General features: G+C 41.2%; 2 protein-coding genes across 4 annotated transcripts in view; both read right to left on the bottom strand.

Moving 5' to 3' along the window:
• Positions 1-1,391: 1,391 nt before the first annotated feature.
• Positions 1,392-8,502, bottom strand: LOC110493587 (zinc finger protein Gfi-1b). The gene is made up of 7 exons (XM_021567943.2): positions 7,839-8,502; positions 7,571-7,635; positions 6,173-6,520; positions 5,799-5,959; positions 5,227-5,370; positions 2,339-2,504; positions 1,392-1,936 (listed from the first exon to the last, which is right to left on the bottom strand). The coding sequence occupies exons 3-7, from the start codon at positions 6,444-6,446 to the stop codon at positions 1,773-1,775; spliced, it is 909 nt and encodes a 302-aa protein (XP_021423618.1). The 5' UTR covers positions 6,447-6,520; positions 7,571-7,635; positions 7,839-8,502; the 3' UTR covers positions 1,392-1,772.
• Positions 8,503-8,854: 352 nt separating this feature from the next.
• Positions 8,855-15,859, bottom strand: part of LOC110493584 (EVI5-like protein) — a 39,358-nt gene continuing 32,353 nt past the window's right edge. For all 3 annotated transcript variants that reach the window (XM_021567938.2, XM_021567937.2, XM_021567940.2), the window contains 3 exons: positions 15,681-15,776; positions 15,385-15,480; positions 8,855-14,040 (listed from right to left, as the gene is read on the bottom strand). In XM_021567938.2, the coding sequence (XP_021423613.2) occupies positions 13,750-14,040; positions 15,385-15,480; positions 15,681-15,776 (483 nt within the window). In that variant the 3' untranslated portion in view covers positions 8,855-13,749. The remainder of the gene's footprint in view (positions 14,041-15,384; positions 15,481-15,680; positions 15,777-15,859) is intronic.

Below are 15,859 nucleotides of genomic sequence, written 5' to 3'. Positions count from 1 at the left end.
ACTGTATATAGATAGACATTTCAAAGAATAAAGCAATTACATGTCTATCAATGTGTTTTATAATCGCATATAATCGCACATAATCTAAGTGGCATTGCACAATAATAAAATATACGTGTATATACACAGAGCCCCTCCTGCTGGATCAGGTTACCAGCCTGATTGGTGATTTGCCCATTTAAATACCGCCCTTAACACCTATTATGCTTTGGTCTGATTCGTTTACACCTGATATGTCATGGATTGTCGTCATGGCTTGTCGTCATGGCTTGTCGTCATGGCTTGTCGTCATGGCCGTCGGTGTCTGAAGCTGGAGCACTCTTTCCCTAACCCATTGTTGCTACGATGGAGAGCGGAAGAGAAAGAGGGTGAGAGGAAAAGAGACAATGAGATGCTCCAAATGGAAATGGAAATCAGGGTACAACATGCATTGAAGATACTGAAATTGAAATTAAGTGTCAGTCACCACTCATTGCATGAACTGGCAGTACAAACGTCTTTTGTGATGTCTTGGTCTGTATACTGATTGAAACGGTTAAAAAAAAAAAACTGTTTTTAAGTCTTGAAATGAGACCAGGGTGGGTGTCAAATCAGAACTGATTTGAGAATTCCCATTCCAATTAATTAATTAAATTCAAATATTAGACAACTGTAAACAACACCACCATCAGGATGCTACACTACACACAGCGCCTATAATAAGTATTCACACCCCTTTGTTATGGCAAGCTTAAATTAGATAAGGACAAAACATTTACTTCAAATCGCATAATAAACTGCATTGATTCGCTCTGTGTGCAATGACAGTGGTTAACATGATTTTTGAATGACTGATCCATCGCTGTAATGTACCCCATACACACAACATAACTGTAAGGGCCATCAGTCATCCCTGCTCAGGTATGTCACCATGAGGCTAATCTTGTCCACGACCAACTCTCTCTCTGTAGCAATTAAGCCTGGGGATATAGTCACAATGAGGCCAATTGTGATTTAAAACCTAAATCTAAAGCATGTATTCTAAATGATGTATTTACCTGTGTCTGTGTGTTCTTCCTTGGTGGTGCAGTGGAGGGGTTGAAGAGATCAGGTGTTTTAGTGCAGAGTGAAGAGAGGCTGTGCTTTTATAGGGTAGCGCTGACAGAGAGAGAGAGGGGGCATTCTCAGCCCATCACATGTATTTAAATCCAGGTAAATCTTTCCGTTCCAGAGAATTAAAAGAGAATGAAGATAATGATTCATTTCCAGAGAATTCCAGATAAACCATGTGCAATGCCTAACTTCTTTTATCTCAAAGTGACATACCTTTAAAACCACTCCGAGAGGTAAATCATTAAAAAGCAAGGGAGTTTGATCACTTAAAAAAAACAATGATCATTCATTCATAACAATAATATATTGTTGTTATCCAAATCTGAAAGTGGACAACAAAGAGTTTTAATGCACACACATAAGAAACTGATACTTTGGAATAAAGTTCAAAGGTGTTGTAAACATATTTTCAGATATGACCCTATGATGACACTGAAAAAACAATATATATGTAGGCAAAATATACAGTTGGGATTCAACTACAGTCAAGGTAAATGTTTGTTAGAATTTTTTGTGGAGCATCCATCCCTTCTTTCATCCATCCCCAGCTTCTGTTTAGCTTGTGCAGTGGTGCCCCTTATTATGAAAAGATGTTTGAGTTGCTATCTATGTACAGTGGTTCTCCCGATTGTGAAAACTGAGCTCAGATCAGCTCTTAGCCAGGGCCTTGGCCTAAAGGTCTATGTACGGTGATTCTCCTGGTTTTGTCTCAGGTCCTGTTTGCGCTGGAAGCCATAGAGGCAGCGGTAGGGCTGGTTGTGACTGTGCTGACGACTGTGGGTGATGAGGTTGGAGCTCTGGCTGAAGGCTTTGCCACACACCTGGCACACATGAGGCTTCTCACCTGGGATTGGAGGGCAGAGGGGACATACTGTATTAAAGGGGAAGTTCACTCTTTTATAACTGAATGTTAGATGGTTCCTCACCCTGAAAGTGAGCCAGGGAAAACTGTAATGCATGGTTCGGTTTTCTTTAATTTAACAGCCACTACAAACTTCAGCTAATTTAATCCAAATCAATGAGAGTGGTAGGGGCATGCAGTGGCTGTTATATTTATTTATTTTAAAGGCCAAATCACTTCCCGCCGGACTCTGGCATGTATTCACTACATTTTTCACAGGCACCTCATGCCCCTACCACTCTCATAGTATTTTATATATATTTAAAATAGTTCATATGTTTCTAACGTGACTGTGACAAAGACAAGATCCCTATTTCTATTTCCATAGAATACATATTGATTCACCTGTGTGAATGAAGGTGTGTTTTTTCATATCAGATTTCTGGTGAAATCTTTTGCCACAGTATTGACAGGGGTAGGGTCGCGTGTCAGAGTGGATTAGCAGGTGAGTGGACAGGGTGGAGGAGCGCTTGAACACTTTCCCACACACCTTACAGCCAAACGTACGCTCCTGAAACACATGAGAACACAGCATATATGGGCATATATTTTGTTAAAAAATATATATATTTATTGGGTTCACAGTTTCATGAGAAGTTTGATGAATCTTACTTTTTTTTTTTTACACCAAACAAAAACGAATATAGGCCATATAAGATGGGCCATATAGTCATGTATAGGGTCTACTGTAGTGTTTTTTCCTGTATATAGTTTATAACTAGCATCAAACTCTTAAAACTCCCTAATGTTGATCTAATTAGCATGAAAAAATCCCCCAGTTAAAGATAGAGAGATGTTGTTTTTGCATTGGATGCGTCTCAATCCACCACATCCCCCGATGTCGCACTTTCACATCTGAGGTGAAAGGTGAGAGCTAGAGCGGTGTTTGTCAGACCAGGAGACATCTTGAAAATTGGTCTTCCCGCAAAATCATCTGTAGTGTTCCGAATGTCCTACAAACTATTTTGACCCCTCTCTGGAAAGATGAGACTCTCACGAACATACATGTTTTGCTCTAGGACTCTCACAAGACTTGTCTGAAGGTCCCCCTGTTACCAGCTGAAAAAATTTATGGAAGTATATACGGAGACTATTTAATGCCCAAAATATGGGATATACAGTGCCTTGCGAAAGTTTTCGGCCCCCTTGAACTTTGCGACTTTTTGCCATATTTCAGGTTTCAAACATAAAGATATAAAACTGTATTTTTTTGTGAAGAATCAACAACAAGTGGTACACAATCATGAAGTGGAACAACATTTATTGGATATTTCAAACTTTTTTAACAAATCAAAAACTGAAAAATTGGGCGTGCAAAATTATTCAGCCCCTTTACTTTCAGTGCAGCAAACTCTCTCCAGAAGTTCAGTGAGGATCTCTGAATGATCCAATGTTGACCTAAATGACTAATGATGATAAATACAATCCACCTGTGTGTAATCAAGTCTCCGTATAAATGCACCTGCACTGTGATAGTCTCAGAGGTCCGTTAAAAGCGCAGAGAGCATCATGAAGAACAAGGAACACACCAGGCAGGTCCGAGATACTGTTGTGAAGAAGTTTAAAGCCGGATCTGGATACAAAAAGATTTCCCAAGCTTTAAACATCCCAAGGAGCACTGTGCAAGCGATAATATTGAAATGGAAGGAGTATCAGACCACTGCAAATCTACCAAGACCTGGCCGTCCCTCTAAACTTTCAGCTCATACAAGGAGAAGACTGATCAGAGATACAGCCAAGAGGCCCTCTGGATGAACTGCAGAGATCTACAGCTGAGGTGGGAGACTCTGTCCATAGGACAACAATCAGTCGTATATTGCACAAATCTGGCCTTTATGGAAGAGTGGCAAGAAGAAAGCCATTTCTTAAAGATATCCATAAAAAGTGTTGTTTAAAGTTTGCCACAAGCCACCTGGGAGACACACCAAACATGTGGAAGAAGGTGCTCTGGTCAGATGAAACCAAAATTGAACTTTTTGGCAACAATGCAAAACGTTATGTTTGGCGTAAAAGCAACACAGCTGAACACACCATCCCCATTGTCAAACATGGTGGTGGCAGCATCATGGTTTGGGCCTGCTTTTCTTCAGCAGGGACAGGGAAGATGGTTAAAATTGATGGGAAGATGGATGGAGCCAAATACAGGACCATTCTGGAAGAAAACCTGATGGAGTCTGCAAAAGACCTGAGACTGGGACGGAGATTGGAGATTGGACGGGTTCAAAAATAAACATATCCAGGTGTTAGAATGGCCAAGTCAAAGTCCAGACCTGAATCCAATCGAGAATCTGTGGAAAGAACTGAAAACTGCTGTTCACAAATGCTCTCCATCCAACCTCACTGAGCTCGAGCTGTTTTGCAAGGAGGAATGGGAAAAAATGTCAGTCTCTCGATGTGCAAAACTGATAGAGACATATCCCAAGCGACTTACAGCTGTAATCGCAGCAAAAGGTGGCGCTACAAAGTATTAACTTAAGGGGGCTGAATAATTTTACACGCCCAATTTTTCAGGTTTTGATTTGTTAAAAAAGTTTGAAATATCCAATAAATGTCGTTCCACTTCATGATTTTGTCCCACTTGTTGTTGATTCTTCACAAAAAATACAGTTTTATATCTTTATGTTTGAAGCCTGAAATGTGGCAAAAGGTCGCAAAGTTCAAGGGGGCCGAATACTTTCGCAAGGCACTGTATATATTTCCTGATCTTTCTTAAATCTCTCAGATATAGGAGAGACACTTCAGAACTAACTTCCTTTTGATCTTTTTTGGGGGGGGATTATCTGTTGTTCCATGTAGTGAATCTGTTATTCAATTCATTTCTATGGGCTAACAGTAAGGACAAAAATGTTTTTTAATATATATTTTTGGTACTTCAAGGAGTCTTAAAATTCTAAATCAAATAGCTAAATCATCCTTGCTATGACCTTAAAACAATTCCATATATCTTAGTAGAACAGTGCAGTTAATAACTTGATTTCCAGTTATTTTTATGATATTTCCATACTATGGAGGTCGAAATAACATTGTGAAATTTTGATAATGACCTTTTTCTGTAAGAGCTGGCATATGAAAACAAATGCCTGCAATATCAGCCTTTTCAGGTGGGATGGAACTTATGTCCCACATCTGATTATAATAGACCTGACCCCAGAGCTGCTTTAAAACCTTTCATCATACATGTAATGTAGCAGGCAACAGACCTTGTTTGGCGTGATTAGGTGTGTTATTCCTACCTTGACCCTGTAGCTCAAACCCAGGTCTGGCCTATAGCCGTACGGCTGACTGTTAGTCTTGATGTGTGCTGATGATGACTGCTTGTGTCTGCCACCATGGGACTTGTGGACGTGGGACTCCATACTGGAGAAAGAAAAGAAACTCTGAAAAGAAAACAAAATACTTGAATGTAATTTGCAGAAGGGGAGAGCAGTGCAGTAAATACAATAGACCTCTTATCTTGATTTAATCCTCACACTGGTCTTCCAGTCAGAAACAGAATAGAGAATCAAAGCACGTCAGACTTCCGTTGCTGCACTTTGACCTTTGGTTAATAAAAAGACTGTGTGTAGGTCTATCCAATCACCTCAGTGGTAATACCAATGAGTCAGAATTGTTCACTATCCATGATGGAAGCAAAAATAGCTTTCTCCTATCACTAATATCAAACCTTTTTGGTGGAGAGGAGGATTGATGTTAAATAATTCACCTCTATTTATACAGGTAAATGAATTAAGAACAGATTATTATTTGCAATGACAACTTGTCAGAGGGTTAGAATAACAAAACTGATTTGGGATCATCCACTAACCTTTCCACACAGTGGACATTCAGTCCCAGTGGTCCTGTGGTCACTGATCTGGGGACAGCCTCTGTGTCGGGTCTCCCCCAGGAGGGGCGAGCCCACCTCCTCAGCAGGGCTGCCAGGGTTCAACTGGGAGGGAGAGTCGTGGTGCAGCCCAGCTCTACCATCTTAAGACGGAGAATAGCAGAAGGTTGATAAGTTATATTAATAGCCCCTCTTATAAGCAATCACTGATCTCTAGGTCTTAAACACATTACTGTTTCAGTCTTAACTTGAATGAAAATGGTTAAAAAATGAATGATTATGAGAGAACGATAATACACAAAACTGGCAGATGTACATGAGCTTGTGTTAGCTGAGCCTCAGTGTTCAACACCTACCTGAAGACATGGGACTGGAGGGGTGAAGGTAAGGGGGACTATGTGAGGCAGGGTGGAGGGCTGGAGATGGAGAGGGCTGTGGTGGGTAGGCCTCATTGTGTGTCACTAGAGACACTGCACCCTTAGGTGACGGCTGTCCCGGAAGGGTACCCCCCTGCCTCTTGTCTGTTTCTGAGGAACCTACTGGGACCAGGGTCGTGCCCAAGTAGGGGCTACCTGCTTTGGGGCGCGGAGGGTGAGAGCCCCCCCTCCTCACCAGGAAAGAGCGAGGCATGGTGGGGAAGCGAGAAGCAGCAGGAGCACAGATGGTTTTGTAGACTCAGTCTAATGGAAGGGAAGTAGAAGGCCCTGCAATATGGAGTACATGCCAATTGGCAGAATAGTCCAGGTGTTACTCATATCAACCAACATACAGCAGGTGGCAGCAGTGCTTTGACTAACAAGGTCACATACTTCACTGCCGTATTCATAAAGCTTCTCAGAGTATGAGTGCTGATCTAAGATCAGTTTTAACTTTCAGATCATTAGGAATAGGATAACAGGAACAAGGGGGACCTGATCCGAGATCAGCACAGCTAATCGGAAATGCTTTCTGAGTACAGGCCCTGGTCACACAACCACTCGGAAAGTAACAGTACTGTGGGTTTTGCTGACACTAAAATTATGAAGGCAACATTTTGAAACCATAAAAACGAGCTCCATAATGAAATCAGTTCAAATATACTGAACGGAAATTGAGTATTTTCCCAGCTTTTCCTGCTGAATCTATTCATAAAGGAGGTCATTTATTTGGCATTAATGTATAATTTACAGACATCTCTAGATGTCATCGCCTCAAGCAAGTCATTGCACATACTCATCACTCTTGAGCTTGGTTGGATTGCTGCATAAACTGTGGCCACATAATACTAGCACCCAGTGTTTTGAAACAATTCCACAGCAACTACCACCCAAATTCAACCAAACACAGCAGACCGTTATGTATTATCCCGACTCACCCTGTGAGCTCTCTCCCCTCTGGTTGCACAGCCTTACAGGTGGCAAATGGTAGAGTATTGAAGACATAACAAGATAGAAGACTAGGGGCAAAAAGGTTCCCAAAAATAGCAAAACTTGATGTATTTTTCCTCTGCTGGATTCATAGTGGTTAAAAGCTTCAGATATAAAATATTTATCATTTGAAGTATTCTGTGTTACTAGGCAGAATAGTTCATATCTTTTTGCCCAAGGGATCAGTAAATAAAACACGGAACTCTTTCTACTGTGTAATTCTGCAGACACAGGGTGACATTTGAAATAGCATAACTAAGTATGATGCAGATACACCCGTGGAGATAAATGATTAGATTGAACACATTGGCTGAATTCATTTGGTACAGTAAATGCAGAAAAACTCACCTAGTAAAAGAGGAATGACAAATCTCTGCAGCTAGCCCTCTTGAAGATGTCTTCAGTCAAGTCACCTGGTGAGATGACAAAAGAGCTTTGATTTTAAAAGATGGTGATAATGTACATGATCATTTCCTAAAAGCACAAAGCCAAAAATATGCTCCTAATCTTAATTGCAGGATGGAATTGAAGACTGCAAGAAGTAATTTATGCCATTACGGCGAGAATGGAAAATGTGAAAATCTCACTACGAAAAAAGTGGTTCATACAAACTTACCAGATAAGGTTCTTTAAAAGGCATACAAATGTCAACCTTTCACATCAAGTCATTAGGCTGAACAAATACATCCAGGCTCAAATTTGAAATTAATTTGATATCAAAATATGATATGCCAAAATGTAAACTTAATCCCTGAATCTCCAACTGCGTAGTAAACTAATGAAAATTGAATAGGAAGCTCAAATCATGTATCATCACAGTATAAATCTATCTATACGCTCAAGTTTTAAGTTCTAGGCTGTATTCAGCCACGGAGACGTAGTGTTCAGTTCGGTGAAGCCCAATGAAAGTGATGGGGAAGAGCGTCTCTGTAGCACCGTTACACTCAGCAGCAGCCACCTCAACCACAGAGCTTCCTCAGAAAGACTCCACTGCTGAGCAACAGGTCTTTCTGCTGCACTAAAAACCCACTCGTCGCTGCTTTGCTACAGTATATAGGACCAAACAAGTCCAGATGTACCCTCTCTAATCTCTTCACTTTCAAATGACCAAAATGTCCTCTTTGACTCGAGGTTGGTATACAAATCTCTAATATCAGTCTACTTCATTGTTATATCAACATGATTCACATGATCACAAAACAGGAAGATGTGTGGAAGTGAGGCAAGAGAATACCAAGTAATAAGAAACTGAATGAGAGAAGGATGGTGGAGTCACTTGAGTAATGTGGGGCAAAGTGTCGACACAACACACAAGTGTTGAGACAGGAGGGGGTTTCAAAATGGAAGTTAGAGCAGAGAGCGATGGAGGCGGAAAGCCCAAACAGAAATTAACTGGTGACCCAATGTTGCGATGAGCAGAACGGGAGAGAAAGATAAGAGAGAGGGACAGAGAGCCAAAGAGGAGAACAGGTTCAATGGAAGATTTACAATGGATTTGATATCCAAATGAAGACAGAGGTGGAGACAATCAACACAACAACCCCGTACCACCTCGACATGGCATCTGAGAATGTGTAGTGTAGTGTCAATGTTAATTTCATATCAATCATCATCAAGTACAGAACACTGAGATATTTTCATAATATTGTCTTTATTACTGTCATTAATATACTTGACAACACATTGGTAGAATTGCAAGAGAGAGTGAACAAGGTTGGAGGGAGTAAAGTGGATACCGACCTGTCCTACACCAGGGTTGTGTTTGAGGCACCAAATGGAAGAAAAGTGACTGAAACCGGGAGGTACTTCATGGACTTGTCCAATAAGAAACACACATTTTTGTTCTGTTGCAGAACATTTTAAAATATTTTACTTTGAGTGCCCTAATGAATACAACCCAGGGTATGCATGGAGGACACCGTCCTTAAGGGGGAGTTTTGTGTTTTGTTTCTCTCTTCTTTGAGACACAGACAACGGCACGTAGTGTTCCAGTTTTATTCTAACATGGTTATATATATATATATATATATATAAATAAATAAAAATCTTAAACATATTGGGGATCCTTCAGTCCTAGCTCAACAGTGGCCTTCACCTTTGAGATATTTTTGGTGAACACCACCCTAAACCAGAGTGCAAATGCTGAACTGTCTATGAAAATTGCATTTGATATACTATGTATAAATCTACCTACATTATGGCACTATATTAGATTTAAACATGGAACCCTACCATTCGACACACCCTAAGATTTTAAACTTGGTTCAGATCAAAGAATAGCCATACCAACGCTAATCATAAAACTACATGGATGACAAATACTGAATCAGAGGGCATCTTCATGTGTATCAAAACGTATTGTCACAGTTCTACCAGTTGTAGTTGGGACACTGGGGAGCTCCGCATCGAAGCACCATCTCTGAACAGCAGTATAGTGTTTGTATTATGCAGGGTTGTTATACAGCCTGGTGTTATGAGTGTAGAGCGAGTGCACAAGACTTTGTGCAAATTAGACACTGTCTAGTAGTGTCTAAATAGTGGAGTAAAGTACTTAAGTAAAAAATAATTTAAAGTACTACTTTAGTAGGTTTTTGGTATCTGTACTTTACTATTTATATGTTTGACAACTTTAGGAATTTTGTGGTGTAAAAGTTAGAAAATAAATGTACTTTTTACTCCATACATTTGATCAGAAACGCAAAAGTACTCGTTACATTTTGAATGCTTAGCAGGACAAGAAAATGGTCAAATTAACTCACTTATCTAGAGAACATTCCTATTGCCTCTGATCTGGCGGACTCACTGAACACAAATGCTTAGTTTGTAAATTATGTCTGAGTGTCGGTGTGCCCCTGGCTAACCGTAAAAAAAATAATAATTAAAGCAAGAAAATGGTGCCGTCTGGTTTGCTTAATGTAGGGAATTTGAAATGATTAATACTTTTACTTTTGATACTGATGTATATTTAAAACCAAATAGCTTTACTCAAGTAGTATTTTACTGGGTGACTCACCTTTTTAATAGACAATTACTCAAATAAAAGTATCTTTACTTTTACTCCAGGTATGACTCAAGGGCTTTTTCCACCACTGACCAAAACTATACTCTACCACAGGTTGACAACACATGGCATCCGAACTCCCTCCCATTGCTAAAGTAATGCCGTAACTGACTGGTCCAGGATGTTACACCAGACAACAGTGATTTCAGCTGCTGCACTGGTTTAACCTCTAAAAAGGTGGTTATTTGTAATACTTGAGCAAGCGAAAGATGGGCTACATGGCAGTGGAACCCCATTAGAAGAGCTCCTTATTTCCTTGGCAGTTGGTGACAGGTTCCCCCGTCATTCAGCATCACTGTGTGACAAAAGCCAGGCACACACCAAATCTGAGTGCATGGCATAAGTTGAACACAAGAAAACATGATACAAAGTTGGGATGCATAGGCTTGGTGGCATAGCATTATACAGTACCTCAATACTACCAAGAAACCTTACACGTTCTCACTAATACTGACATGAGACAGGGCCTTAGCTTGCTACACTAACCACTCTAAGCGTCCACTCCCATATTCCCAGAACAGCACTCAATGCTTTAAGTCAGGAGGAGATCTAGAATCTTAGAATCAATATCTAGAATCTTAGATCCAGAATCTTAGGATCGTATATCCAGAATCTTAGGATCGTATATCTAGAATCTTAGGATCGTATATCTAGAATCTTAGGATCGTATATCTAGAATCTTAGATCCAGAATCTTAGGGTCGTATATCCAGATCTAAGGATCGTATATCCAGAATCTTAGGATCATATATCTAGAATCTTAGATCCAGAATCTTAGATCCAGAATCTTAGGATCGTATATCCAGAATCTTAGGATCATATATCTAGAATCTTAGATCCAGAATCTTAGATCCAGAATCTTAGGATCGTATATCCAGAATCTTAGGATCGTATATCACCCTACTGAATATATTACTACACATCCTCTGCATCAGCAAATCAACTCAATTATTATTGTGATCTATTTATATTAATACTTTAGTTCAGGTTGTCATATGGAATTTTTGTAATTATTGAATTATACAATACGTTTTGCTTCCACTGTTGTAAGAATATATCAAAATGTGATATGTGAAGTGTCTGCCACAGAAGTATATATATAGAGTTTGTATGGAACCCTTTCCCCCTTGACATTGGGATAGCAACCACATGGAGCTTCTTTCCAGGTGGCCATCATCGATTCCCATGATCAACTCTGTCCCATTGATATAAACACAGAACATTTGAATGCTTTGGAAACATGACACCAAGCCGATGCATTAGTCTCCCCTCTCCTAATGACTGAGCTAAAGCTAATTCTAACAAGCATGTCATATATTCAAGACAATTGGGATGATATGCCACATAGTTAGCCAATGAGGTATATACTAGGCAAAATACTGCTCCCAGTCTGTTAACACCTGTGCATTTTAGCCATCTGAAGCTGTAGTAACAGCGTGCATCAGATAGTCAGACATTTTCAGTCAACACGTTCAACTGAATGTTTCCATCCATCCCTAAATCCTATTGGTAACAGGCAGTAGAAAGAGGAAGTGATGTCACAGTTGGCTGTTCTGGAAGGAGAGGTATTGATAATTCATCATACAGCACCATGACTGAGACGAGAACAACAGAGAACAGAACAACAGAGACATAAACAGAGTGATAACCCTGGTCCAACTTGATAATGATATTTATGATGATCTGATCAGTACACTTGTAGCTGGTAAATTATTATTATTTTGCCTCTGATTAGTCAATTTCAACAAAAAATTTTTTTGGTAACTTCAAATGAACACCTTCACGTCACTCACACAGCATTTTGACGGACACATGCCAAGCAGTCCCAAACTAGTAAACTCCAGCCTCACCATGAGACAAAAATGAATGATTGACTGAGCCATTGCTGTCCTCTTATAAACACTTGTGGGTTGATACCTGCTCTTAGGGTTTAAAAATGCCTTAACACATTTCAAATAGAGTATAAAGGAGTTGTTTATGTGTGGGTATTGCACAAGTCATAGGTAGAGACATCATTATGAAGCATAGCCATAACCGTTCAACATTTTCTTCACAGTAGTTTTCGCACTCACAACTGATTCCTAAGGGGCGTAAAGTTCGACTGTATGTCGAGCAGATAGAACATAAAAGAAGACTGGGAGAAAAAAAATGAAAAATCTTAGCAGCGCATTTGTTCCGTCTCTCTGACATGAATCGTCAAGGACGCCGTCCGTTCACACCTCAGCCTCAGGATTCAAGTTGGCACAAAGGACCGAGGGAACTCAACGTGTATATAATGTTTGGCCGCCGTTGGTATCTATATATTTATATAGATATATAAAAAAATATTAAAATAAATAAGAACATAAATAATAGCAGAAAAAATGACCTAAGATTTGGCAACGTTGAGATTTTTTTTGTGGTTGACATTAGCCATCGTAATTCGCTTGCCTTGTTTCATTTGCAAGACAGACACAACAAACATATTTCAGTAAGGTAAATTGTTAATATTCATCTATGCATGTGATGTCATCTAGTAACATCCCTATGATATTGATGTGTACAAGTCCATACCATACTCCTTTTCTACCTCTATCCTTCCTTCATTCCCTCTCGCTCTCATTTGTTTTGAAGTGTGCATTGTGAGGTTACAGTGGATGGTTGTTTCCATTTTGACAGGCAGTGCAGGTGGCCAATGGGTCTTCTTGGAATAATGAAATGACAGAAAGAGACAGAGAGAGAGAGAAAAGGAGGAAAGAGAAAGATGGAGGGAGACAGTAAGTCCCACATCTCGCTCACGGGACTGACTGTACAAGCAGGGTCAAGCCCAACAAGTCATCCATCCATATCCTCTTTAACTGATCCCAAGTTCATATTGAAGTCCTTACAAACTTGAGGGGAATCATTTAATCAAAGTGATGTCCTATGCATCTCAGTCACTGCTGTGTGGTATGGTTGGAGTATTGAAAGTGGAAAGTTATTTTTTTGGTCCATTTTCAATCCTTTTTATTTTCTCGGCTTTCTGTGTGGATAGGATATGCTTGCTGCACAGTGAGCGAGTGTACTGAAGTTATCTGTTCTTCACTCAGGTCCAGAGTGCAGCGTGGAAACTAATGGCAAGGACAGGACAGGACAGGACAGGGGAATAGGACTGGAATTGACTCAACCCCCATAGGGAATACAGGGTCTGTGAGAATGTAGAGGAGAAAGAGATTGAGAGAGAGAGAGAGAGGGAGATAAAGAGAGGGATAAGTGAAGAGAGATAGGAGAGAAGAGAGAAGTAAAAGGGGGAAATGGAGAAAAGAGAATGACAAAAAGAGGAGAGACCATGGCACCAACATGAAGGAGGAGGAGGGGAGGATGTCCGTTACAGGTTACAGTAGTTTAGGGTGAAAACAGTAGTACAGTAAAGTTGGGGCGAGTACAGCATCTCTAATACTAAAGAGATACTGAGTACAGGATCAGGGAGTTCCAGGGACCGCCATGGCTCAGTTGTCCAGGACCTCAGCACACACCATGCTAGTGTAGAGCTGCTGCGAGGGGCCGTGGTGGGGGTGGTCCGGGTGGGCCTCTGCTTCGCTGTCGGTGCTGCCTTCGCTGTCCAGCCTGGCGGGGTACATGGCGTTAGGGGGGATGGGGCTGGGGAGAAGGTCCTCATCCGAGCTCAGGTAGTCGCCTCCGGCCGACAAGGGGCTAGCTAGACACAGATCCGGGTAGCCCCCGCCCCCATCCCGGGAACTAGGAGCGAACTTGGAGCGCTGCCCGCGGAGCTGCCTGATCTAAAAGAGAAAGAAATAAGGATAAGACATTCATACACATAGATTACTGTCACAATTATCTAGTATATTACTGATATCACAAAGAAAGGCTTTTGATGGGGTTTGTTGGTGAGAAGAGTGTGTACACTGGTTGGAAAGTGACCCATTTCTATAGCAACCTGGTATGGTGGTCTAGCCTGCAGTGACAAGGTTAAATCCAGTTTAATGTGCCTGTGTGTCTCTGCATGAGTGTGCATGAGTGTGTATGAGTGTGCGCGTGTAGATACAACACTGATTCAGTACTTACAGAAAACTCTGAGATTTGTACTGAGTTAGGCTTGTAGGAGGGGGAGGGTAGTGGTTAACCAATAGGAACACTATAACTAGGCACTCGCCCACCTTTTCCTTTTCTGTCTTGGTTTACACAGCAGAGTTTAATCATGTACGCTATACTGGTCTGATTCTAGATCAGCCCTTCTCGAAGTGTATCAATACTGTACAATGTTGAAGTGTATCATATTGTTCTGGGACAAATCAGAATATTCAAAAGTCATTGGTATGACTCTATAATCATAACTTCGACAGTTACCAAAAAAACAAACATATATGCTAATTCGACTTATGATACGGTCCAACGCCAAAACATGAATTCATTTGCAAAATAGATGCCTGAGATTTGAGACCGGAAAATGACTGCTTGCTAATTTCGACTTTGTCACGAATGTTTCGGTACTCTTCACATAAAGGCTCCATATGACGAATACCCCCAACAGTATGCACTCTAAGAACTAGTGAACAGAAAAGGGCAAGGCAGTCCCATCACTCCCTCCTCTGACACATCCTTCTCACGCACAGCCGCTCTCTGAATGAGCAAGTGTATATTACGTGGTTCAGCTATGTTGGTGTGTGTGTGTGTGTTTTTAAGCATGTGAGAATCAGTGTTGTCTCGTTCTCACACGCATTCGTCGCTCTCTTTCTGAGATCTGGGGTTTTGAAGGGGTGGGGGGGGGGGGGGGGTACGTCTATTCTGTGTGGTTGGAAATGTCATACAGAGGAAGGCCAGAGTAGTGAATCTAGTATGTCATGCTTCATGTGGCGGACAACATCTATCATTTCAGAGAAATACAAAAAGCATGAGGGGATCTGATTCACATGTAGCTGGGTGTCAATGGCTAAACTAACCCCAGACACAAGGACTTTTACTGTGTGTGTGTGTGTGTGTGTGTTGGTAGAGCATTGCGCTTGCAACACCAGGGTTGTGGATTCCATTCCCACGGGGGACCAGTACCACAAAAAGTACAAACTCACTACTGTAAGTTGCTCTGGATAAAAGCGTCTGCTAAATGACTGTTAAATATGTGTGACCTCATTCTTGAGCTCTCCGATCTGGTCTCGAAGCTGGGTGATATACTGCCTGGAGTCAGAGTGGTTTAGCTGGCCCTGGATCAGACCCTCCTCCTTCTGTAGGACAGGGATAGGGGGATTAGACACACACACACACACGCCCACAAACGTACACAACCGAACAGTCAACGCCAAAGAAGCAGGGAAGACGATCTCTCCAACGCACACACACCACCCAGAAGAAATCTAAAACACACTTGACAATGACATCCATTCCATATGGAAGTCAAGTTCAGTTCTGTGTACGAACATCCCACCTGTATCTCCAGCTCAGCTATCTTCTGTCTGAACTCAGCCATGGCGGCCATGCTGTCAGCCTCCCGCAAGCGCACCGCCATCACCTCCTCTTTACTCTACAGAGAGAGGGAAGAGAGTGGCAGAAGAGAAAAGACAAGAGAGAGAAAAATCACCTCTGGCGCAAAGCCTGAGTGAAAGC

Source organism: Oncorhynchus mykiss, chromosome 17, assembly GCF_013265735.2.
Source record: "Oncorhynchus mykiss isolate Arlee chromosome 17, USDA_OmykA_1.1, whole genome shotgun sequence".
Classification (NCBI taxonomy): Eukaryota; Metazoa; Chordata; class Actinopteri; order Salmoniformes; family Salmonidae; genus Oncorhynchus; species Oncorhynchus mykiss.
The sequence above is the reverse complement of the archived record's forward strand: the minus strand, read 5'-3'. Positions and strand labels throughout refer to the sequence as shown.

What these genes read in the sequence shown, in the direction of transcription:
- LOC110493587 (XM_021567943.2), bottom strand. Translation starts at nt 6,446, where the DNA reads ATGCCTCGCTCTTTCCTGGTGAGGAGGGGGGGCTCTCACCCTCCGCGC. An exon ending in AATGTCCACTGTGTGGAAAG is followed by an intron (nt 5,371 to 5,798) that starts GTTAGTGGATGA and finishes TTTTCTTTTCAG; the next exon opens with AGTTTCTTTTCTTTCTCCAG. An exon ending in GTTTGAGCTACAGGGTCAAG is followed by an intron (nt 2,505 to 5,226) that starts GTAGGAATAACA and finishes CATGTGTTTCAG; the next exon opens with GAGCGTACGTTTGGCTGTAA.